The 26026-nt window shown below is 43.3% G+C and overlaps 1 protein-coding gene across 3 annotated transcripts; it reads left to right on the top strand.

The window, feature by feature from the left end:
* The first annotated feature begins 3689 nt into the window (after positions 1–3689).
* On the top strand, positions 3690–25024 carry LOC134013666 (NLR family CARD domain-containing protein 3-like). Of its 3 annotated transcripts, XM_062453280.1 has the most exons (15): positions 3690–3780; positions 5507–5646; positions 6345–6458; positions 7346–7459; positions 8307–8420; positions 9268–9381; positions 10269–10382; positions 11299–11540; positions 11658–13458; positions 13601–13774; positions 15886–16059; positions 17589–17762; positions 18956–19108; positions 21831–21877; positions 23730–25024. In XM_062453280.1, exons 2-15 carry the CDS (start codon positions 5564–5566, stop codon positions 24263–24265), a joined length of 3954 nt encoding a protein of 1317 aa, XP_062309264.1. In that variant the 5' UTR covers positions 3690–3780; positions 5507–5563; the 3' UTR covers positions 24266–25024. The 3 variants fall into 3 exon arrangements, with proteins under 3 accessions (XP_062309264.1, XP_062309265.1, XP_062309266.1); XM_062453281.1 differs by lacking the exon at positions 10269–10382; XM_062453282.1 differs by lacking the exon at positions 17589–17762 and having other exon boundaries at positions 23730–25023.
* Positions 25025–26026: the final 1002 nt, after the last annotated feature.

Genomic DNA, 26026 nt, shown 5'->3' with positions numbered 1-26026 from the left:
ATGAACGCGCACACAGACACAAATACACGCTAGCACACAGGCACTAGCACAAGCACACACGCATACACAGACATGACTAAACGCAAGCACACATGCATTAACACACACACAAATACAATCACTAACACACACACACACACACTTTCAGTGACTGCCCACCATGACATACTGGAAGGAGGAGACTATGCAGGTGGAGAACATGAAAGGCCGCAGTTACACCATCTCGCCACACGAGGGGGCAGCAAGCATTCATGACTATGAGGGTTAGAATGAGAAGAAGAAAATAAAGTTGCATTTTCTAGAAGGTGGAGGGGTGGGGGTGGATGTCATCCGCCATAGTTATTCCTGTCACAGCCAATAGCACGTGGTCTTTTAATGGATGATGTCGGGGGCCTGTTGGTATGGTAACAGGCTAACAGCCGTGGATGACTGTAGCGTGAGGAAGCTGCCTGAGCCAGGGAGAGACTGCAGACAGAGCGGGCTATCCGCATGGAGGGGCGTGACAGCCAGCCTGTTTATAATCAGTCCTCTGGAGGCCTCTAGTGGCCGTGTGGGGTTACTGCAGCAGACCCACAGGGCTGCTGGTCATTGGTGTTCAGATTCTAGTGGACCACAGACCTATGCTGCTGAACCGTGGAGGTTAACCACACAGGCACTGACTCACACTAGGAAGTACAGAGAACTAGAGTAGATGTTTTTAGTGGTCCAGACATGATTTTGGACTGCTGTACTCATCAAGTATTTTTGACCCCTACATTATCAGAATCCGAATTTGTTTTATTCGCCATGCAAGTTCACACATACAAGGAATTTACTGTGGCAGGAAGGTGCATACAATAAACATATACAGATTACACCCATCCATCCACCAATGTATGCATCCGTCTATAGATCCATCCATCTGTGTGTATCCACACATCTATCCATCCAAACGCCGATCTGTCCCTCTCTCTGTCCACCTATCCATCTGTCTATATATCCATCCATCTGTCTATATATCCATCCATCTGTCTATATATCCATCCATCTGTCTATACATCCATCTGTCTATATATCCATCCATCCGTCTACATATCCATCCGTCTACATATCCATCCGTCTACACATCCATCCGTCTACACATCCATCTATCCAACAGAGACATCACATGTTCTTTTTTGTTAAACAGCCTCCAATGCTGCTGGGTCCACTTCTTCACTACAGTATCAAATATTCTCTTTCAAGATGGCTGCTTCGGACCCCCAGGACCCCCATGTATGGTGTGTGTGTGTGTGTTATTAAGCTGTAACAGAGGAGGTTAACTGAACAACTGGCTCCCTGCTGGGTTTATTGTCAGTGAAAGTGTGTGTGTGTGCGTGAGTGCCAAAATACACAGTGGTTTTGTATGTGTGTGTATGGTGGTGTGTTGTGTGTGTGTGTGTATGTATGGTGTGTGTGTGTGTGGTGTTGCAGCTGGTTGCATTACCCTGCTGCATGTCCCCAGGCTGTCTCCAGCTCTGTGAGGAGATGAAGGCCCTGCTGACAGAACAGCCTCCTCTGCTCATTACCCGCTCCACTGGCTGGGACTGGAGGGGCTGGGACTGGAGGGGCTGGGACTGGAGGGGCTGGGACTGGAGGGGCTGGGACTGGAGGGGCTGGGACTGGAGGGGCTAGGACTGGAGGGGCTGGGACTGGAGGGGCTGGGACTGGAGGGGCTGGGACTGGAGGGGGCTGGGACTGGAGGGGCTAGGACTGGAGGGGCTAGGACTGGAGGGGCTGGGACTGGAGGGGCTAGGACTGGAGGGGCTGGGACTGGAGGGGCTGGGACTGGAGGGGCTGGGACTGGAGGGGCTGGGACTGGAGGGGCTGGGACTGGAGGGGCTAGGACTGGAGGGGCTGGGACTGGAGGGGCTGGGACTGGAGGGGCTGGGACTGGAGGGGGCTGGGACTGGAGGGGCTGGGACTGGAGGGGGCTGGGACTGGAGGGGCTGGGAATGGAGGGGGCTGGGACTGGAGGGGGCTGGGACTGGAGGGGCTAGGACTGGAGGGGCTAGGACTGGAGGGGCTGGGACTGGAGGGGCTAGGACTGGAGGGGCTGGGACTGGAGGGGGCTGGGACTGGAGGGGCTGGGACTGGAGGGGCTAGGACTGGAGGGGCTAGGACTGGAGGGGCTAGGACTGGAGGGGCTGGGACTGGAGGGGCTAGGACTGGAGGGGCTAGGACTGGACGGGGGCTGGGACTGGAGGGGCTGGGACTGGAGGGGCTAGGACTGGAGGGGCTAGGACTGGAGGGGCTAGGACTGGAGGGGCTGGGACTGGAGGGGCTGGGACTGGAGGGGCTAGGACTGGAGGGGCTGGGACTGGAGGGGCTAGGACTGGAGGGGGCTGGGACTGGAGGGGCTGGGACTGGAGGGGCTGGGACTGGAGGGGCTAGGACTGGAGGGGCTAGGACTGGAGGGGCTGGGACTGGAGGGGCTAGGACTGGAGGGGCTAGGACTGGAGGGGGCTGGGACTGGAGGGGCTGGGACTGGAGGGGCTGGGACTGGAGGGGCTAGGACTGGAGGGGCTAGGACTGGAGGGGCTGGGACTGGATGGGCTGGGACTGGAGGGGCTGGGACTGGAGGGGCTGGGACTGGAGGGGAGCGTTACTCAGAGACGCTCAAGCTACCTACCCCCCCCCCCCCCACACACACACACTCTTCCGACCACTAATAATAGACCCCCGTTGGTGTAGCTTCTCTCCTTTTGGGGGGTTCGCTTGCCCTCTTGTGTGCCAGCGAGGGACGCTTGTGACACAAGTCTGACTTGACAGCTGGCTGGTGCAGGTTCCCATGGTAACGAGGAGGTGGAAAACAGAGATTGAGGATTCGTTCCCCCTCCTCCCTCCCTCACTCTCTCTCTGAGGGAAATCTACATGCCTGTGCATTGGAGACTGTATGGGATTGCTTATTGCTCGGTGGTTAGAAAAGGTGACTGGAGATCAGTAAGTCACAGCTTCAAATCCCCCCCTCCCCGATATGTCACCATGACAGAGCCTACATAGCATAAAGTAGCCAACGTACTTTCTGTACAGCACAATTTTACATACCGCTGCGTTTGTGACGAACGATTGTTCATATTGTCCGTTCCTCCAACACCCCTCCCTTCATTTAATCTCTCTCTCTTCAGGTCTTCAACTCCTTCTCTATTAACCTCTATCCCTCCCTCCCTGTCTTCCTCTCTCTCGTGCTCTCGCTGTTCTCTGCCAAACGCTAAACCCTTCTCCAAACAGAACCGTGTGATCTCACACGCACGCCAGTGTCCTATTGGTCAGTGCCAGTACGGTCCTGCCGAGTCTCTAAACATTTAAGTTTGTCCTGCGAGAGCCAAGCAATTTTTTTAATGGATTAAATTAGATTTTTTTTTATATGAATCTATTCAACCTACAGCTCTTTTATCAAGTGACACAAAAAAACGTAATAATTGTCTTATAGTGTTTTTAATGTAGCCTACGCATGGAAATGTATCATAATGTTACTTTGAAACACCGCACTGTAAAACAATATTTGATCGTTGACATTTGATGATGTCGGAGATGTAGGAACGAAAATGTTTTAAATGATCCAAGTACTGATGTTTCTCCCTTGTGCTTGTCTCTAGTCGGTACACGGACCCTTCTGGCAGCTTTCTGCCCCTCGTGTGTTTCCTGGCTGTGTGGGTGTGGGCTGGAATAAAAGACGTAACGCTATATTCAAAACGAAAGTAAAATGTTTGTAGGGATCCATTTTGCGTCGACAGAAAGAGCGTAAATGCAGTCTTTTAAGTAAGTACTTTGGAAGAGAGAGAGAGAGAGAGAGAGAGAGAGAGAGAGAGAGAGAGAGAGAGAGAGAGAGAGAGAGAGAGAGAGAGAGAGAGAGAGAGAGAGAGAGAGAGAGAGAGAGAGAGAGAGAGAGAGAGAGAGAGAGAGAGAGAGAGAGAGAGAGAGAGAGAGAGAGAGAGATCCACATAACCGGTGTTAGATCATTGTGATAAGTTATTGGTTGGCACTTTTCAGAAAACTCTTGAGAGAGTTTTCTGAAAAGTTGTTAGGGTTAGCATACAAGTGTCAATTACTCCTGCACTATGTTCGGTGTAATGGACGATACACTTGGAGGTCACGTAGAAGGAAGTATAGCTTCATAAAGTAACTCAGTAAATATACGAATATTATGTAGCCTACATTCATGATCAGAAGAACGAATATTTTCATGGTTTAATTTAAATCAGAAGGCCAGAGTGAAAGTCCTGTTATACGTCTGGGTCAAATGCACAATAGGCCTACATAAGAGATCGTCCTTTACCGAAAAAAACGAATACCGAATTACCGAATGTGGGCTTCTTCTCTTCTTTGTTTTCAAGAATCCGAATCAATCCGAATTTTTTTTCATGTTGAGCATTTAGTCACAGCAAATGCAAGCTCTAAGCCTTGTCCCTCGCTAGACATCTGTGGCTGTATAGCTCCATCCATTGAACATTGTGGTAGTGCGCAATCCACTTTAACACTTAAAACAATATTTTTTATTAGACTCCCCCATTCTCCATGCCAAAAAGAATCAATCAGGAATATTTATATAATCATAAAGGCCAAGCCACAGTCCAAAATTAATAGTAAACTAGTTTAATATGAAGCTGCTCCCCTTTTGTCATCCTGTTTCGCCCGCGAGACAAAAATGCTGCCTCCCCCTCCCTCAGTTACGACGCACTAAATTCTAACAAATATATTTTTTAGACGCTACACATGTTATACATCATTGGAAAGCTACGATTCTTGTGCTTCCATTGAAATAAACCAATTCAAGATCAAGTCGCAATAGCAAGCAAAGTCAACGTCTTTTTCCGGTGAACATTCCTTCAACAATGCCAAAGAAAAAAGTTGTACTCACCCTAAGTGGTTCAAATATGTCCAGGTGTGCAAATCATGCCATCAAAACTTGATCTGCTTACAGTCCCAAGGGTTAAAAGTATCTAACCATGTAAAGTAATTCGTCCAAAAACAATGTTTTACGTTCATAAATAGCCATTATCCTTTGTTTCATTATGCAAGTTAGCCGACGGAAGAAACAACTTGTTCACAAGTGTTCTTTTCTCCGGTTAGCAACGGAGTATTTACAATATGAAGGCATCAAAATGTCCGTTGAACCTTCCCCTTTTGATTGACACCTTGTTTGACCCAATAGGAGCTTCCATGCCCCGTTGACAGCCCTCTAAAGCCAACTAGGTCTGTGCGTCCTGCAAAACAACAAAATCTAGGCGGAAATATAAATTTTCAATTTCCTTGTGTTCAAGCTTCTATTACTCAACACTAGTAGGACTGACAGGGGTCCTGACAACAGGGGACATAACTTCAGAGTGTCAGCTTTCAAAAGAGATCATTTACATGCATGTACTCCAAATGGTTCAAGAACAGCTTCCAAAATACTTGGGTATGCTGTTTAGGCGTTTTTAGGCACATTTAACAGGAGGCTTAAGAGGTTGGGCAACACTGGTGTTGTTTGTTCCCACTTCTACAGGTCTGGCTGAGCTGGGACTCTCCTGGTGCTGCCCTCGAGGAGAACTACTGCCTCTAAATGAGTCTGTCTGGGGAGATAGAGGAAGGGGGCCCTGCCTCTAAAATTAGTCTCTCTGGGGAGACTGAAGACACAGTCAAAAGGTACGAGTCAAAAGGAGAGACGAAATGTCTTGTTACTCTTTGTGACAAAGTGAATTGCAGGAAGATAAACAGTGTAGGGGGTTTAATATTGGCTAAACAACCAAAATTATTCCCTGAGGTTTAAAAGAAGAGTGGTTAACTGAACAGTGTATTTACATTAACCACATATCCTGGAACTGCAGTTATACTATAAAGGTTACATCAGAGCAAGAATAGTGAAAGTTAAGTTAAAGTAAATAGATTTTAATAACAATGCGAATTAATTAAACCTTTTACAAGGCAAACATGTTATAAAATGAAGTTTTTAACTCCTACCTACTCTACCATGATTATTGTAAACCAGAGAGAGAAAGCAAGAGGTGAGGAAGGAGGAAGAGTAGGACATGCCAGAGCTGAGGAGAAGGTCTCGGGATATCAAGAATCCACAGAACAATGCTTCACAATTACTTTTATACACAAGAACAACCAATCACACAACAATCTTGAAGAATGTTTGAATAATGTTTGCCTAGTAAAGGTATGGTGACCCAACACTGTGAGGTTTATCACATTATCCAGCTGTATTCAACCATCTCAAATGTTTGTACTTGTGAAATCCAATTGGAACATGTCAGCTATTTTAATCATTATGCCTATGGATGCATGGTTGGGTTTGATTAGTTACATTTTTACTCTATAGCTGCTGTATGTCTTTACAGGATCAAGCATCAGAGACCAGCCTCACCTGTACCCAGCTGTGTGTCCATGAAGAGTGACAGGTCTATGGAACCCCCATTCAACTTCAGAGAAGGAGATCTTACCACTGAGTCAGGGTAGGAACTAAAGTCTGCTGCAGCCATGTTCACAATTACCAATATTTTTCAGGAAATATTTTCCTTTATGTGTAAGAAGGTTTTGTACCATTATCTATATCTGTTCATCCCAGAAATGATCAGTATTCAGATAGAAACAGGAAGTGGGTGGGGCCTACAACGAATGTAGTTCAATTAGTGTTTTGTGACCATTCAAGTGTTTTTTGTTTTTTCTATAATAGGGTAAAGCTGTTCCAAATGCGAGACAATAGAGTAGACTTTAAATCCAAATATTTGAAAAGTAAATATGTAATGAGTATATTAACCCAACTGTCCTACTGATTGAACCACCCTTTATCCAATATTCTCTTTAATTCTTCATGTTTTTATTTATTTATTTCTGAAGAAATCCATTCTTAAAGTTTTGTTTTGAAGAATATTTGAATAATGTGTGCATAATAAAAATATGGTTATAGATTTATAACATGTCTTACCCCACCAACACTCTCCTCAACTAGGCGACTGAGTGTTCAATTATACAATAGTGAAGTAGTCATGAGTGTACATGTTTAAGTCTTGAGTAGTCATGAACCAAAAGTCGATTTATCTCCAGATTAGTTGTCCTATGATGGGAGTTTTCCCTTCGATAGAACCACACTGCCAATGACAACCCAATGTCTATTACAGTAAATGGTTAATTCAGTATGTGAGTGTCTTGACATAAATACGTATATAAAACAACAATGTGAGGTTTATCACATTATCCAGCTGTATTCAACCATCTCAAATGTTTGTACTTGTGAAATCCTATTGGAACATGTCAGCTGTTTTAATCATTATGCCTATGGATGCATGGTTGGGTTTGATTAGCTACATTTTTACTCTATAGCTGCTGTATGTCTTTACAGGATCAAGCATCAGAGACCAGCCTCACCTGTACCCAGCTGTGTGTCCATGAAGAGTGACAGGTCTATGGAACCCCCATTCAACCTCAGAGAAGGAGATCTTACCACTGAGTCAGGGTAGGAACTAAAGTCTGCTGCAGCCATGTTCACAATTACCAATATTTTTCAGGAAATATTTTCCTTTATGTGTAAGAAGGTTTTGTACCATTATCTATATCTGTTCATCCCAGAAATGATCAGTATTCAGATAGAAACAGGAAGTGGGTGGGGCCTACAACGAATGTAGTTCAATTAGTGTTTTGTGACCATTCAAGTGTTTTTTGTTTTTTTTCTATAATAGGGTAAAGCTGTTACAAATGTCAGACAATAGAGTAGAATTTAAATCCAAATATTTTAAAAGTAAATATTTAATGAGTACTGTATACTAACCTAACTGTCCTACTGCTTGAACCACCCTTTATCCATTCTTAAAGTTTTGTTTTGAAGAATGTTTGAATAATGTTTGCAGAGTAAAAATATGGTTCTAGATTTATAACATGTCTTACTCCACCAACACTCTCCTCAACTAGGCGACTTTAGTGTTCAATTATACAATAGTGAAGTAGTCATGATTGTACATGTTTAAGTCTTGAGTAGTCACGAACCAAAAGTCAATTTATATACAGATTAGTTGTCCTATGATGGGAGTTTCCCCTTCGATAGAACCACACTGCCAATGACAACCCAATATCTATTAAAGTAAATGGTTAATTCAGTATGTGAGTGTTTTGACATAAATACGTATATATATAAAACAACAATGTGAGGTTTATCACATTATCCAGCTGTATTCAACCATCTCAAATGTTTGTACTTGTAAAATCCTTTTGGAACATGTCAGCTATTTTAATCATTATGCCTATGGATGCATGGCTGTGTTTAATTAGCTACATTTTTACTCTATAGCTGCTCTATGTCTTTACAGGATCAAGCATCAGAGACCAGCCTCACCTGTACCCAGCTGTGTGTCCATGAAGAGTGACAGGTCTATGGAACCCCCATTCAACTTCAGAGAAGGAGATCTTACCACTGAGTCAGGGTAGGAACTAAAGTCTGCTGCAGCCATGTTCACAATTACCAATATTTTTCAGGAAATATTTTCCTTTATGTGTAAGAAGGTTTTGTACCATTATCTATATCTGTTCATCCCAGAAATGATCAGTATTCAGATAGAAACAGGAAGTGGGTGGGGCCTACAACGAATGTAGTTCAATTAGTGTTTTGTGACCATTCAAGTGTTTTTTGTTTTTTTTCTATAATAGGGTAAAGCTGTTCCAAATGTCAGACAATAGAGTAGAATTTAAATCCAAATATTTTAAAAGTAAATATTTAATGAGTACTGTATACTAACCTAACTGTCCTACTGCTTGAACCACCCTTTATCCATTCTTAAAGTTTTGTTTTGAAGAATGTTTGAATAATGTTTGCCGAGTAAAAATATGGTTCTAGATTTATAACATGTCTTACTCCACCAACACTCTCCTCAACTAGGCGACTTTAGTGTTCAATTATACAATAGTGAAGTAGTCATGATTGTACATGTTTAAGTCTTGAGTAGTCACGAACCAAAAGTCAATTTATATACAGATTAGTTGTCCTATGATGGGAGTTTCCCCTTCGATAGAACCACACTGCCAATGACAACCCAATATCTATTAAAGTAAATGGTTAATTCAGTATGTGAGTGTTTTGACATAAATACGTATATATATAAAACAACAATGTGAGGTTTATCACATTATCCAGCTGTATTCAACCATCTCAAATGTTTGTACTTGTAAAATCCTTTTGGAACATGTCAGCTATTTGAATCATTATGCCTATGGATGCATGGCTGTGTTTAATTAGCTACATTTTTACTCTATAGCTGCTCTATGTCTTTACAGGATCAAGCATCAGAGACCAGCCTCACCTGTACCCAGCTGTGTGTCCATGAAGAGTGACAGGTCTATGGAACCCCCATTCAACTTCAGAGAAGGAGATCTTACCACTGAGTCAGGGTAGGAACTAAAGTCTGCTGCAGCCATGTTCACAATTACCAATATTTTTCAGGAAATATTTTCCTTTATGTGTAAGAAGGTTTTGTACCATTATCTATATCTGTTCATCCCAGAAATGATCAGTATTCAGATAGAAACAGGAAGTGGGTGGGGCCTACAACGAATGTAGTTCAATTAGTGTTTTGTGACCATTCAAGTGTTTTTTGTTTTTTCTATAATAGGGTAAAGCTGTTCCAAATGCGAGACAATAGAGTAGACTTTAAATCCAAATATTTGAAAAGTAAATATGTAATGAGTATATTAACCCAACTGTCCTACTGATTGAACCACCCTTTATCCAATATTCTCTTTAATTCTTCATGTTTTTATTTATTTATTTCTGAAGAAATCCATTCTTAAAGTTTTGTTTTGAAGAATATTTGAATAATGTGTGCATAATAAAAATATGGTTATAGATTTATAACATGTCTTACCCCACCAACACTCTCCTCAACTAGGCGACTGAGTGTTCAATTATACAATAGTGAAGTAGTCATGAGTGTACATGTTTAAGTCTTGAGTAGTCATGAACCAAAAGTCGATTTATCTCCAGATTAGTTGTCCTATGATGGGAGTTTTCCCTTCGATAGAACCACACTGCCAATGACAACCCAATGTCTATTACAGTAAATGGTTAATTCAGTATGTGAGTGTCTTGACATAAATACGTATATAAAACAACAATGTGAGGTTTATCACATTATCCAGCTGTATTCAACCATCTCAAATGTTTGTACTTGTGAAATCCTATTGGAACATGTCAGCTGTTTTAATCATTATGCCTATGGATGCATGGTTGGGTTTGATTAGCTACATTTTTACTCTATAGCTGCTGTATGTCTTTACAGGATCAAGCATCAGAGACCAGCCTCACCTGTACCCAGCTGTGTATCCATGAAGAGTGACAGGTCTATGGAACCCCCATTCAACCTCAGAGAAGGAGATCTTACCACTGAGTCAGGGTAGGAACTAAAGTCTGCTGCAGCCATGTTCACAATTACCAATATTTTTCAGGAAATATGTATTTCTGTAAAAAGTGTGTGGAGGTAGAAGGCAGCTTTGAAATGATCTGTCTATTTATATTAGAAATATGTATATGTTTGTGTTATGCAAGCTAAAAGAATACTGTTGTACAACATATCTTAGAGTGCAGAAAGATGGAACCCCCCAAATGAAGTTAGACATGCTGACCAATACTTAAACAGGCTGACCGTTACCTTTATTCAGCATGTAAAGATTGTTTACTTAGCAAGTAAGCTAAACAGATGTCAAACTCCATATTGTTGGAACCAGGGTCAAACTCTATATTGTAACTTTCCACTCCAAACTGAAGATATAGTTTTCCACTTCAAGACGCACGCATACACACGCGCGCACACACACACATGCGAGAACTTAGGATAAAAGGAGACTGACAGTTCCTCAGACTTCAGACGACTTTGTATCACCATAGACTTGTCTCCTTGCTGCAGGCTGCAAGCAATTCAATCTTTCTTGACTCCATCGACTCTGTGCACTACTTGAGAAAATATTTTCCTGACAGTGTGAGGCCCCCCCACCAAAATACGTATATGTAAAAGAACAGCGTGAGGTTTATCACAACCTTGAACCTGGAGAGATACCATCCTGTAGGTTTATATTCCAACCCTGCTATTGAGAGATACCCTCATGTAGGTTTACACTCCAACCCTGCTCCTGAAGAGATACTCTCCTGTAGACACAAACACCATCTCTAACTGACCTGAATGTGAGTTTAGAACACAGACTACTCCTCCTAGTGGAAGCCTTCAGTTAAACCAATTCAGGTGTGCAGTGTGCTGTGTTTTTGTGTCTGTGTGTGTGAGAGACTGGTGTTCATATGGGATCATGTCTCTGCAGTAAGAGGAGCAGAGCTGTCCTGGCAGAGGACCAGTCCAGGTGTGCGCTGTGTGAGCAGGTGCTGAGGGATCCAGTCTCCGCCCCCTGTGGACACAGGGTCTGCAGAGCCTGCATCTCTTCACCCTGGCAGCAGCCTGGTCCATCAGCAGACCACACCTGCCCCCAGTGTGGAAAGAGACCCAGAACACAACCTGGACTGCTGCCACCTGGACAACAGGACATTCAGAGAAACACTGACACCGGTACGAGCTTCACTTCATCTTTACCCAACATTGTTTAAATTTTCTCTGGTCATTTCAGTACTTTGCCATGAGTGTTGGTATTAATGTAAACATAATGAACTCCTTGTTCTTCCATAGTTGTGAGTGGACTCCAAAGAATGTTAGGGACTCATAAAGCCACTATGAAGAGGAGATTTGAACATGTGATTGTAGGCATCATGACATCAGAGAATGCCATCCTCCTCACCAGTATCTACACTGAGCTGTACATCACAGAGGGAGACAGTGAAGGGGTTAATAATGAACATGAAGTCTGGCAGCTTGAGACGGCATCCAGGATACGAATCACACACGACACACCCATCAACTGCAATGACATCTTCCAGCTCCTACCTGGCCAAGAGAGACTCGTCAGGACTGTGCTGACGAAGGGCATCGCTGGCATCGGAAAAACCGTCTCTGTGCAGAAGTTCCTCCTAGACTGGGCTGAAGGGAAGGCAAATCATGAGGTGGATGTGATGTTTGTGCTTCCTTTCCGGGAGCTGAATCTGATCAAAGATGTCCGGTACAGTCTCCTTCAACTGCTGAGAGATTTCCACCCAGAACTTCACATGGAGGATGGAGAGATCCTCGCTGTCTCTAAAGTTATGTTCATCTTTGATGGTCTGGATGAGAGCCGACTCCCTCTAGACTTCAGAAGAAACCAGAGCTGGTGTGATGTCACAGAGTCCACCTCAGTGGATGTGCTGCTGACCAACCTGATCAAAGGAAACCTGCTTCCCTCTGCTCTCATCTGGATAACCACTCGACCTGCAGCAGCCAATCAGATCCCTTCTGAGTGTGTTGACCTGGTGACAGAGGTACGAGGGTTCAATGACGCTCAGAAGGAGGAGTACATCATGAAGAGATGCAGTGATGAGATCCTGGCCAGGAGAATCATCTCACACATCAAGACATCAAGGACCCTGTACATCATGTGCCACATTCCAGTCTTCTCGAGCATGTGTGTGACAGTCCTGGAGCACATGTTGAGAGCAGATAGCACAGGAGAGATGCCCCAGACCCTGACTGAGATGTACACACACTTCCTGCTCATTCAGACCAAGATGAAGAACCAGAAGTATCAAGAAGGAAACGGGACAGATGAAGAGGAGCTCTTGAGGTCCGACCAGGAAGTTCTCCTGAAGCTGGGGAAGCTGGCGTTAAAACATCTGGAGAAAGGCAACCTGCTGTTCTACCAGGAAGACCTGGAAGAGTGCGGCCTCCATGTCCAAGAGGCATCGGTGTACTCTGGAGTGTGCACGGCCATCTTCAAAGAAGAGTCTGTGCTTTTTCAGAGGGTGGTGTACTGCTTTGTGCACCTGAGCATTCAGGAGTTTCTCTCGGCAGTCTACACGTTACATTGTTGCGCAACCAACAACATGGAAGCACTGAGGCTGTTCCTACTATGGGATTTTGAACCTGTACCTGAGAATCTATCTTTGGAAGACTTGCTGGAGGGGGCAGTAGGCAACGCTCTGAGGAGTAAGAATGGACACCTGGACCTCTTTGTCCGCTTCCTCCACGGCCTCTCACTGGAGTCCAATCAAAAGCTGTTAGGAGGCCTGCTGACTCAGACCCAGAGGAGTCCAGAGAGCCTGCAGAAGACAGTCAGATGCCTCAAGGAGATGTGGAGGGATAACATCTCCCCAGAGAGGTACATCAATGTCTTCCACTGCTTGATGGAGATGAAAGACTATTCAGTACAGCAGGATATCCAAGCATACTTGAAGGAGAAGAAATCATCCACGGCCCTGTCTGTAACCCACTGCTCAGCACTGGCCTACATGCTGCAGATGTCAGAGGAGGTTCTGGATGAGATTGACCTGCAGAAATACAACACATCCAAGGAGGGGCACAGGAGACTGCTCCCAGCCATGAAGATCTGCAGAAAAGCTGTGTAAGTAGTGATGTAAACATGCCATTTACATGTCAACTATACACATTTACTCAAATGTACACACACTTTACACACATTTCTTATGTTAAACATGTCTTTGTGAAGCACATGCAGTTGTTTCATGGTTATTATGTAACAACAGACTCTCTGGATGTAAACTCACTGATGCATCATGGGAAGTGGTGTCCTCAGCCCTCACCTCTAACCCCTCCCATCTGAGAGAGCTGGACCTGAGGGACACTGTCCTGCAGGATCCAGAAGTGAAGCTGCTCTCTGCTGCACTGGAGAATCCAAACTGCAAACTGGAGACTCTGAGGTCTGGATTCATTCATTTATTATGTTTAAATTATTTAATTAAGAATCATTAAAATCACATTTCCTACAATGAGAGTAGATGATTTGCTCCCTCTTAATTCTGATAAGTGTGTAAGTTTATAAGATGATGAAATCCAGACTCTGGATGAATAAAGTACTTGTTTATACAGCCGTCATTGTTCATTTTAGCCACTAGAAGGTTGCCTGGTCCTAACCACACCCTCGTACATTTCATTTGTACAGAGGGTCTGGGATCGCTCCATTGACAAGCGTGAACTTCTTTGAAGGCGGGTACCAGTGTTTCCCCTACCATTATATTAGGGGGACACCCCCCCCCCCCCCGGAGGGTCAAGTTAATAAAAAATAAAACAAAAACAAAACAAAAATTCAAAAGCTGTAAACCTAGGGGAAACACTGGGGTACTCTTTAAGTTTTAATTATTGGATCTGCCCAGAGCCACTCTGGATCTGCCATAACCAATCGCTAGCGTTAGCCAACTCCTTCACCACTAACGGAGCAAGCTGGAAAATAAAACTGTCAACCAACAAAACTCAAAGATTGTTCTTGCTCCGGCTTTAACAACATCAACGTCATCGTTCTCAGCCACTCCCTCTGTTCGCTGATTGGGGCGCCAAAAATGTTGTTTGCGAAAAACCGACTAAGGCCGTGTTCACACTTGACTTCTTTTTTTCGAAAAAAGCGCTGCCTTCAGCGCCTTTTGAGCGCCTTCTGCCTTTTCAGAAAAGCGCTGGGTGACGTCAAGCGCCTTTCTGACGAGAATTTTTGTAACCTGAACGGGAATCATACATTCTAGCGATACATTATTATCCGTTATTTTCCGTTGGTTACTTATTGACAGCTAGCTACTATGGCCAATAAAATGCAATTACTTGCTTTAGCTTTGGCGTTTGAGGAGCCATAGCCTGGTAACTAAGGTAGAAGGTTACTAGGGAAGGTACACTCGTACCTACTCGCCTCGTCCTGATTGGTCAGCTGTCAAAAAGGCGCTTGACGTCACCCAGCGCTTTTCTGAAAAGTTTAGAAAATTTTACTCAAAAAGGTGTTGGGCTCAGCGCTTTTTTTGAAGTTTTTTCCTTTTCCCATAGGGTTGCATGTAAAAAGGCGCTGAAGGCAGCGCTTTTTTCTAAAAAAAGTCAAGTGTGAACACGGCCTAATATCAGAGCCCGTCTACGGAGAGCCTGTCCACTCCCTATTAAGCCCCATTGTACCGAATTTTGTTGCAGTTCCACCAGAGTTCCACTGGGAGTGATCGCGGTCGAGTGCAAAATGAATGGGAGTCTATGGAGCTAAACGGCTAAATTTGTCTCTTTCACCTGATTGTCATTGAGAAATCTCAGATTTGATTGTAGTTTTTGCATGTTCAACATGGATTATAGGTCGAAAGTTTAATGAACGAGTACAGGGTGAGTTGTTGTTGCCCATAACACGTTAGCATTCTGCTAATGAATGCTGATTGGTTAGTGAAGGACTGAGTACGACCAGAGATCCAGCTTGATGGCATCCGAAGCGGAACCAGAATGTCAGAGCATTAGCAACATTAGCAACAACATTAGCAAACCAAAACTCTTTCTAGCATGTGTATTGACAGGGAGAGCCTAACCTGTCAGCTGTGTTGTTGATGCCTCAAGAGAAAAAAGGAAGTGACCAGAGCTTGCCGTAATGCGGTATCTCTGGCCGTACAATGTGTATGACGTCATTGACATTTTAAAAGTATTTTTAGAACAAAAGGCGACTTTAAAAAATCTAAAACCCAGCAGTGTGTATTTTTTTTTGCCTCCCCTTTCGAATTACTAGACAAAAAACGATATCCTGAGAAAAGTGGATTTTGAGGGGTATAGCTCCATAGACCTCCATTAATTCTGCACAGTGTTTCCCATATAAAAAAAATAAAAACAAGTGCTGCACTCGGCCATTAGCGTCTTCATATGGAACTACAGTGGAACTGCAACCAGTTCAGAAGCCGGAAGTTTCCAGAGAGTGGCAGAGAGAAGATATTGCCCGAAATTGTTATAAATTTCTCAAGTTCCACAGTGACCATAAGACCTGTTTCAGGTTAGTGCTGTTTGTAATCCTGTAATGATCCTTCTACAGGTTGCCAGCCCTTCACATCACAGAGGAAGGCTGTGCTTCTCTGGCTTCAGCTCTGAAGTCAAACCCCTCCATTCTGAGAGATCTGGATCTAAGCAACATTTACCTGAGGGATTCAGGCATAAAGCTGCTCTCTGCTGTACTGGAGGATCCACTCTGCAACCTGGAGACTCTGAGGTCTGGATTCATTCATTTATTACAGGGTTTCCCGCAGCACTTTGCAGCTAAGGCGGCCGCCTAAGCAACTGTGTTACTCTGTCCTGTTTTCTCCCTTTCATTCCAAACCGTGACCAACGCCAGTCGCATGGCAGCAGAACGCATAACATTTAAAGGGGTGATTGACAGTTTTTTGGGGGTATTTCACACTATTCCTTAAGGTCTCCAAATATGGTTGGGCTGAAAATGGCCCGGGTGCTGTTCTTCGAGCCCTGATGCTTCCTGTGAAAAAACGAGAGCTTTTCTCCCTTTTATGGTATGCTCATGAATATATAGATGAGCTGCACGCTTATTGGTTGGTTTACAACAAGTGAAGCTGCGGAGCAAAGACGCAACACGGCCAACAGCACTCACTGAAACATCGAAGGTGGAGACTTTAAATAAAAACCTACAAGTAAATCTATTGTGTCTACATAACACTATTTTCAACAGATTGACTAGATATCATTTGGAATGATAACTTAGTTGTTTCCACTTCTGTTGTCGGAGCAAACGGGATCGACTTAGGTGGGTAACGTTAGCACTACAGCTTAGCATACAAACTATTGTGATTCATCTCAGCTTCAGTTAGCTCTAGCTATCTTGCTGAAAAATAGATCTGGACAAACATGCATCTTGACTTGTAGATTTATATGACAACACAGGTTATTTATTTGAATGAAACACAGTCAGGAACATGAAATAACGTTAGCCCCATTGCCAATAAACTAAATCATCACACATTCTACCGATGCTAGATACAGGCAGGATACGTTAGCATTGCTAATAACTGTTAGCGACAACATCAACAGCTTGCTGTTGTGATGAACATAAGGTCGGAATAGCACCTCTTTTCAGCAACAGCTTCATAGCAAATCCTGCTTTACATTGTCCCAGGTTTTCAAAACTGTCATCGGTGAAATGGTTCGAGCAAATGTGTAATTGAGGGTCGAACTGCACAGGATCTTCTCATAGACAAACATCACAGCCCGTCGAGTGTTTGGTGTCAGCATTCCCTGTACAGCCTGGAACACTGCACTTACCACCGTAGTCTATTTTCAATATGCTAGAAAAACGTTCTTCTTTGTAATTCTGTGGAAGTACACAGAGCACTAGCAGTACATTTTGGGGCGTGACAAAGGTACAGACCAGAGCCCAAAAATGTGGAGCCTTTTTTCAAAACCGACTGTTTTACAGCTACATTTTTTAATTGTGAGATTTACATAGGAAAGAGGTGTCAATGGACTTTGAGGTTCACTGTATGTCCATTTTACCCACGGAACTGTCGTTATTCAACTGTGACAAGGTAAATTCGGTTCTGCAATCAATGACCCCTTTAAAAAAAAAAAAACAGTTGAAACACAGTTAGTGTGAATGTAATAAACATGCCTTATTATTTATAATTCTAAAGATGTTTCCAGAAGTTGTTATAAATTGCTCAAGTTCCACAGTGACCATAAGACCTGTTTCAGGTTAGTGCTGTTTGTAATCGTGTAATGATCCTTTTACAGGTTGCCAGACTGTCTCCTCAAAGAGGAAGACTGTGCTTCTCTGGCTTCAGCTCTGAAGTCAAACTCCTCCCTTCTGAGAGATCTGGATCTAAGCAACAGTGACTTGAGGGATTCAGGCATGAAGCTGCTCTCTGCTGTAATGGAGAATCCACTCTGCAAACTGGAGACTCTGAGGTCTGGATTCATTCATTCATTATGTTTAAAATATTTAATTAAGAATGAATAAACATCACATTTTCTATAGTGAGAGTAGGTGATTTGCTCCCTCTTAATTCTAATAAGTGTGTACGTTTATAAGATGATGAACTCTACAGACTCTGGATGAATAAAGTACTTGTTTATACAGCTGTCATTGTTCATTTTAGCCACTAGAGGGAGCAGTGTGCTGCTGTTATTGTGACTGGCCTCACAATGGGATGGGAAGCTCAGGTTCAGACATCTCCAATGTTCAGCTAATGGCAACAGTTTAAACAAAGTTACTCTGAATGTCATAAACATGCCTTATTTGTAATTCTGAAGATATTGCCGGAAGTTGTTATAAATTGCTCAAGTTCCATAGTGACCATAAGACCTCTTTCAGGTTAGCTCATGGTCAGACTGCTTGATTTACTGAAATTATCATGAAATGTTATGTTCTACTAGCCATTTGCCTACTTTAGCAAGTCACAGTATTTCCAAGCCCTGTTACTGTAACTGAGACGACACAGTAAATAATTCCTCTTTCAAGTAAAAAGCCCCCGTTCAAGTGTTGAGAATTAAATTAGCTGCACGGTCTGTAGAGATCTTGGGACAAAGCCACTTTTTTGTGTTTTGCTCATTCAGAATTCGGTAAAATAAAATTGGTAAAATAGATGTAATGAGTGGCACATAACATGAGGTAACATGGCATTTTATTTTGTTTGAGTTTTAACTTGTCCAGTGGGGGAAGTCAATTTCTCTTCCACTTGCCCTACAAAAAAATCCACTTGTCCCGGACAAGCGGACAAGCCTTAATGTCAAGCCCTGAATAGTGTGCACCCGCAATGACCTTGTCTATTTGAACCTGTCTTGAATTCGTCAGATTACGTTATCTAGAATTGGCCTTTATGGAACCGCTATAACCATGACAAATTTGTTAGGTTCATCCTTCATCATAGTTTTTTTTTATTGTTGTGGGCTTTATGGAACAGGCTTCTGGTCCTGAGGTTCCATAGAACTACTACCACCAAACTGAACACAAACCAAACCTTCCTGAACTGGGGGAAAGGGTCACTCTGTCTAATGAGGGAGGTGCAGCTATGACAGCACCTGCCAAATGAACCCCTCTGTGCTGACTCAGTCTGGGGGCCCAGATGGATTCTGTCACAACATTGATCCTCTTTCTACAGGCTGTCAGGCTGTCTGATCACAGAGGAAGGCTGTGCTTCTCTGGCCTCAGCTCTGAGGTCCAACCCCTTCCACCTGAGGGAACTGGACCTGAGCTACAATCATCCAGGAGAAAAAGGATTGAAGCTGCTCTCTGCTGCACTGGAGAAACTCAAGTAAGGAGATGTTTGGTTTTTCTATACCTCTTTATGTAATGTTGCAACACTGAATATACATCTAATTATGTTAATAGGCCTTGCATTTAATGATTATACAATTACAAACTGCATGTTTACTATATAATCTACAATATGGTGCAACTCTGATTGTAGCTACAATCATAATTGTATTTCCAGGGTTCTATTCCAGAAAGCGGGTTTAGTGAAAACAGAGTTTTTGAACCCTGAGATGAGGGAAAAGCTGGGTTTTTAGTTCCAGAAAGAGAGGTAACTAAAACCAGCCATTGTAAAATTAGGGGCTTAGCTCAAACATAGGCCCTAGTGTCAGTTTGAAGTGAGTGTAGCTATATTTGACGAATGTCTTTAACTACGAATATTATTATATTTACTTGAAGGGATCCGTTTTGGACAAATTTGTGCAGAGAATTCTTATACCCAATGTCCCCCATAAACCCTAAGCCCTGATCCCTCGCATAAATCTGCATGAGGCTGCAAGGGCTCAAAATGCTATAAATTGGAATGGGACAGCACTTTGCGGTATTATCTGTAAAATAGTAATGTTGTTGGATCAAATCTGATCCAACAACATTACTATTACTGATTACTATTACTGCATATTTGGAATTGATCATCAAAGGACAAACTACACACAGTTCTGGCTATATGAACCATCAGTGGGCTTTGTGTTTAAACTTACTGATGTTAACTTCTATTTCTAACTATGTTGATGTCAGGGTTGGTTGCTCCTTCCATGCTTGTTTGTTTACTGTTCTTTATCTTTCTTGTCTTATGAGGCGGGTTAGCCGGGATCTTTTTCTCTCTTCTGGGCTTCCCCTGGTCAGGGACGCCGCCAGGAATTTCGGGCCCCAATGCAAAAAATCGAATTGCCCCCCCCAGCTAAACTGAGGTGCAACATCTATTTGTGTTGCAATCAGTGTTGCCTCAGACAGGAATGACTCCCATTCATCTCTAAGAGCCAGCATCTCTTTTGTTAAGGCACTGATATTGGCTACCTCTGTGTCAAGAGAGATTTTTCCTGACTGGATAACCATATTCCTGTCATCAATGCACTGAGCCAGACAGTGAGTAGGACGATAGCATTGAATGACATGAAGTAGTTCTTCAGACCACTAGCATCTGATCTGTCCTCGCTGGTGAGACTACATGTCGTGAGTATACTGTCAAGGGCCTCAATGACAGAAGGAAGGTGTTTTGCTACAACTGAGAGTCAATGCCACTAACAGCCATTACTGACTTTTGCAAGTTCTTCCATTTCAAATAGCAGTCTCTGTGTGCAGTATTCTTCTCATGGACAGGGAATTTATCATACATCCGACGCCACTTTACATCAGACATTTTATATCCCTTTTGGCTGTTCAGTGCACTAAGAGAAGGTCTTTTTTGTACATGAGAGAAAAGCACACATGGGATGCAATACAGAGCATTAGAAGATGTGCTGTAAGTTACCCAGTCTCTCTTCACCTTCTCCATTGACTGCCTTACTGTACAATAAGTATTCTGGGAAGGGTTTTCTCACAGAATCCTGTGGCAGTACATGTTGGTCATCTATGGTGGCTAGTGCCCTCACAGAATCCTCCCTGTCAGTCATATTTGCTAGCCACAAACCTGGGTCAACATCCTTTTCATGACTTTTGTCTTCCACCATGCATCTCTCTTCCTCATCCTGACTAACTTTCTTTCCCTTCTTCCTGTGCTTCCATACTTCTTTCTCCTTCTATCTCTACCTCAGGGAGTCAGGGAGTCAGGTGGCTGAGCGGTTAGGGAGTTGGGCTAGTAATCTGAAGGTTGCCAGTTCGATTCCCGGCCATGCAAAATGACGTTGTGTACTTACTGTAAGTCGCTCTGGATAAGAGCGTCTGCTAAATGACTAAATGTAAATGTACCTGAGAGGGTCCTGGCTCTGTAGGATGTACGCAATGCATGTGATATATACATTTATTATATGGCAACGACAGTACGAGCGTTCTGATTGGCTAAAGGGTAGTCATGCCAGCCGCGTATTGACCTCATCGCCGGTCTGCGTCTGATAAGGATTCTTATTGCCCTCTGACGTCATCTTCAAAATGAGCGATATCGAGGAGTTTTACTATGCAGATGATAATGAAGACATCAACAGCGACGAGGAAATTCTTAACTTTCTAAAAGAGCAGAAAAGTGTGAACACAGAGAGAAAAACGACAAGCGCTGCTCGGCAGATTGCTAGGTTTGGTTGCTCAGATTTCAGATTGGTGCTATAGGCAACACCTGAAACAGGTGTTTCCTACCTGTTGGAACTGTTTTTATATTTAATTTTCAGCTGCTATTAAGTATGTTTTGTGCCCATAGGATTGTTCCACTTCTGCACCTGTAGTAAGACCTGTGGTTAAATGTCAAATTGATATACTGCTTTGAAATGTACTCAATTACCAATTGCTTCTCTTTTGCTGTTGCAGTAGTTTTTTTTTGCTCTCTGAAAATGTCTTTGTACTTGCCTGAACTAACTCAGATCAGCTGTTGTGGAACCGATAACTCTGAGCTTTCCATCTCAGGGTTCATCAAGTCAGAGTTCAGGGTTAGGCTCAGAGTTTGTAAAACCTGCTTTCTGGAATACACCTCTGATGATGAGATAGAAACAACATGTTTACTTAGAAAGTCAGTTGCCAAGTCACTTATCAACAGGTGAAGTGTATTTTCATAATTCCTCTGCTTATCCCTACAGTATTGATCATGGTGGAGAGTGCAGGATCAAACCTGGCCATAGGAAATGTGAGTATTGACTGCTACTTGGTTCTAGTACACAAGGTCATACAAGGGACAATACCATTAGTGAATTGGACACTGTCAAAATTGCACATACACACACACTGTAAACACTACTTTTAGAAGCAATAATTAAACACAATTACCCACATCAATACTGTGTGTACGTCTGTGTGTGCTATGTCCCCTCCCTCTACCCTTCCTTCTCTCTCCTCCTCCCCTCTCCTCTGCCCTCACCTCTCCCCTCCCCTGTCCCCCTCCCCTCTCTCATAGACCTCTCCCTATTCCCCTCTCCTCCCCTCCTCTCTCCCCCTTCCTCTCTTCTCCTTTCCTCTCTTCTCTCCTCCTCCTGTCCTCAACCCCTCTCTTCTCCCCTTCCCATCTCATCTCCCCTCTCTCCTACTACTGAAACACTTGCTCATACACATCACTTGTGCTTTACTACTATTATACTGATGTCATACCAATGCATCCTGAACTAGAGAGGGTACCATTTCTGGGGAAATTGTAGGGTGTGCTTGCTTGCTTCGGTTGCAGATGGGTCCGTTTATTATGAAACAAGCTGAACCCCCTTTGAAACAAGCTATTCTAACAGCGTTGTCAACGGCAGCATTTTTCAGATGGAATCGCGATTCTAGAGCTAACAGTATCATCTGCTAACTGAAAATATGCCCCCAAACACGTAAATAAGCTTGATATTTATTTAGGGGGAAATGGCTAATTCAAAAGAAGTTTGCTGGAAGCGATCATTGTCAGTAACAAAGCCAAAAGCAACTTTTTGGTTTCAGCCCTGCGTGGAGAAGCTGAATTGTGCTACTAGCAAGCCAGCCTAGCTGCTGTTGCTAGCCAAACTTCACTGAGGGGATTGCTTGTTCCCCCAGGGTGGCTGGCGGGTCTGTGACCAGCGCCTACTATGGCTGCAGGTCCAGATGCTGCTGTCTACCCCTCCCCGTTGCAAGTCATGTGTTTCTGTAATGTACAGTGAATGTGCTTATGTGCTGAGGTGTTTTTTGCCTGTTAACATACTGTACTCCTCTAGGAGCATAGTCTGGGGGTGCCTTTTTCCCCCCTCCCCTCTCCTCATGTTATACTGAAACTTTGTAGTTGGCGCCGATAATGGCTGCCTCGGTAGGCCCTTCCTGCCAAAGTAAATTCCTTGTCTGTGCAAACGTTCATGGCGAATAAAAACCCATTCTGATTCTGAATGCGCAGAAATGAAAAACTTTAGTTTTGACAGAAAGGCTAGCACTGAGTTCCCTTGTGCGACAAAAGGCAATTTTGCCACAAAAACGTAATTCAAGCCTAAACCGTGCAACGGAACGTAAATAAAAATACAAGCAACGCAATTGCAAACAACACAAACCTTTTGACACCGGCGTTGTCTATGTAGCGAAAATATTGAGGGATCCTTAGGGGTGGGAAAATATATTTATTTTAAATTATAATAATGTATATGTGAGAGATGGTTGTGCTCGCCGAAGGCGTGAGCACACCCAATTAACACATTAAAATAAGTCATTTCAATGAGTAATTCATTCATTTGGAAGAGAGTAAAAGGATTTGGACTGAGAACTGTATGTGTATGAGTGTTTCATGGGGTAGCACAAGTTATGAGTGTATGAGCAAGTGTTTCAGTAGTTTTTCCCTAGACAGCCTCTCATAGATCCCACCCTCTCCCTCACCACTCCCCTCTCCTCCTGTCCTCTGACCTCCTCTCCTTCTCTGTCCTCCTGCCCTCTACTTTCCTCCTCTCTGGAGAGAGGAGAGAGGGAGAGGGAGGGAGGGAATGTAAGGGGGAGACATTCTAATGTGAATGATGATCATCAGTAATATATTGTGTCTTGGTCTCCCCCATTAGATGCCTGTGAGCTCACAATGGACCCAAACACAGTAGAGACACGCCTCTCTCTGTCTGAGGAGAACAGAAAGGTGACATTCGGGACAGAGCTGCAACAGTATCCTGATCACCCAGAGAGATTTGAGGGCTGGTCACAGGTGCTGTGTAGAGAGGGTCTGTCTGGGCGCTGTTACTGGGAGGCAGAGAGGAGTGGATGGGGGGTTTCTATAGCAGTGACATATAAAGAAATCAGCAGGAGAGGAAGGGGTGTTGACTGTAGGCTTGGATGGAATAAGAAGTCCTGGAGTCTGGAGTGTCGTTCTAACAGTTACTCTGTCATGCACAATGATAACAGCACTTACATATCTGCCCCTCCCTCCAACTCCCACAGAGTAGGAGTGTATCTGGACTGGCCGGCCGGCACTCTGTCCTTCTACACAGTCTCCTCTGACACACTGACCCACCTGCACACATTCCACAGCACATTCACTGAACCCCTCTATCCTGGGTTCTATGTTTGGTCTGATTCCTCAGTGTCCCTGTGTCAGGTAGAATAGCCCACACACACTCACACACTGTGCTCACATAGATGTTATTGAAGATTGAACTGTATACAGTTGTAATTGATATCCCAGAGTGTTTGTAAATATTGGTGTGTGTTGAATGTTTGTTTTGTTTTGATTGTTGACAAACAACAATACTGTCTTTGATCTCAGTTCCACTGAATGTGATCAACTAAATAGTGTTTTACTGACTAAATAAGGAGAAATGAAGATGTTTTATACAGGAGGATAGACACAAAAACACACACACATGCACACACAATGTAAACACTACATTTAGGACCAGTAATATGACAGTATTACCCACTTGAATATACACTGTGTATGTCTAGTGTGATCCCCTCTCTCTAATCCCAAATTAAACAATTGTAATATTATGTATTAAAGGCATTTCATACTTGCCTTGAGCAGTGATTCTGCTTCTTTCAACAACATGGCATCAAGTTTTGATGGTGGTTGTGTCCGAGTGAGAAAATAATTCATGTGATTTGAAAGATGTTGTCAATGAATGCATTATGTGTGTAAGCAATGAACAAGTATCCACAGTTTAGCTCCATGTATTGAGTTTTGAAAATGTGACCGAAGTATTGAAAAATAGTTCCTAGCAATTGTAAAACAAAATGACTGAAATCAATCTGTCCATCTGTTGATTGGCTGATGAGCTTCAACAGAGCGATAGTCTGGTGTGTTTGATACGTCCTCCTCTAGGGAGAAAGGGGGCAGCATCAACATCCTGAGATGATTCTATACTGGGTAGTGGAGGGTTGGGGCATCAGTGGCAGGGTGGAGGTCAGGGGGAGGGAGTGGACTGAGCTCTCAGAGGTGGGGGGAGTTAAACTCATAGAAAACACTTTCCTTTACTCAGTTTAATGGTCATGTTCACCGGTACAACTCACACTATAACCACGCAGCAACAACATCCGGTCTCCACCAAAGTAAGAGTATCCGAACCGGAAATACATCGTTAACAAACCCACCCTCTTCCTCACATCGTCAGTGGAAAGTGCTGTGACCTGAATGAGAAACCTTTTTATATTATCATAGTAGTGACTAACTTCTTCCATTGCTAACAGTGGAAGTTCTATATGAATATTTGCTTCAATGTTTTTTCATTTTTTATAATAATCTCAACCAGAATATGGGATATGCACTATTTGTACGTCTCTTTAGATGAAAAGTCTGCTAAAAGAATAATATGTAAAATGTTATGTAATACCTTAGCCATGCAGTTATTTCAAAACTACAAACTTTGCTATACAGCCCTCTTGTGGCCAAGACTAGACACTGCATCAAGGGTGTCGGAAAGACGAGAGAAGCCACGGTCAATGGAAGTGTGCAGTGTGTGGTCTTACCGCAGGGACAAGGGTTCAAATCCAGCCTAGGCCTTTTCTCTCTCCCCCCTACATTTCCTGTCTCTATTCACTACCTATCCCAAAAACACAGAAGTAGCATGCATTATCTGCTCATATAAATCCTCAACATTGTTTTTGTGTCAAAACAGAACAAGAGCACGTGTATTGACGCAAGTTCATCTCAACTGACGCGAGTAGCCGACTAACACATCTACTGTTTCTACGGTAACGGTTGTGTACACTTGGACAACGTGCACGAGTGACTGAGACACACGAGAATAATTTCTGATGGACTCATTAAGCCTGTTATTCATTGCAAACATTTATTACAATTTATGATGCAAACAACAGTAAGAGTCTCTCATATCAGGAACAGTTAATGGAATACCAGAGAAGTGAGACA

The sequence above is a fragment of the Osmerus eperlanus genome, chromosome 27 (genome assembly GCF_963692335.1).
Source record: "Osmerus eperlanus chromosome 27, fOsmEpe2.1, whole genome shotgun sequence".
Lineage (NCBI taxonomy): Eukaryota > Metazoa > Chordata > Actinopteri > Osmeriformes > Osmeridae > Osmerus > Osmerus eperlanus.
This window is presented reverse-complemented; position numbering and strand designations above follow the sequence as displayed.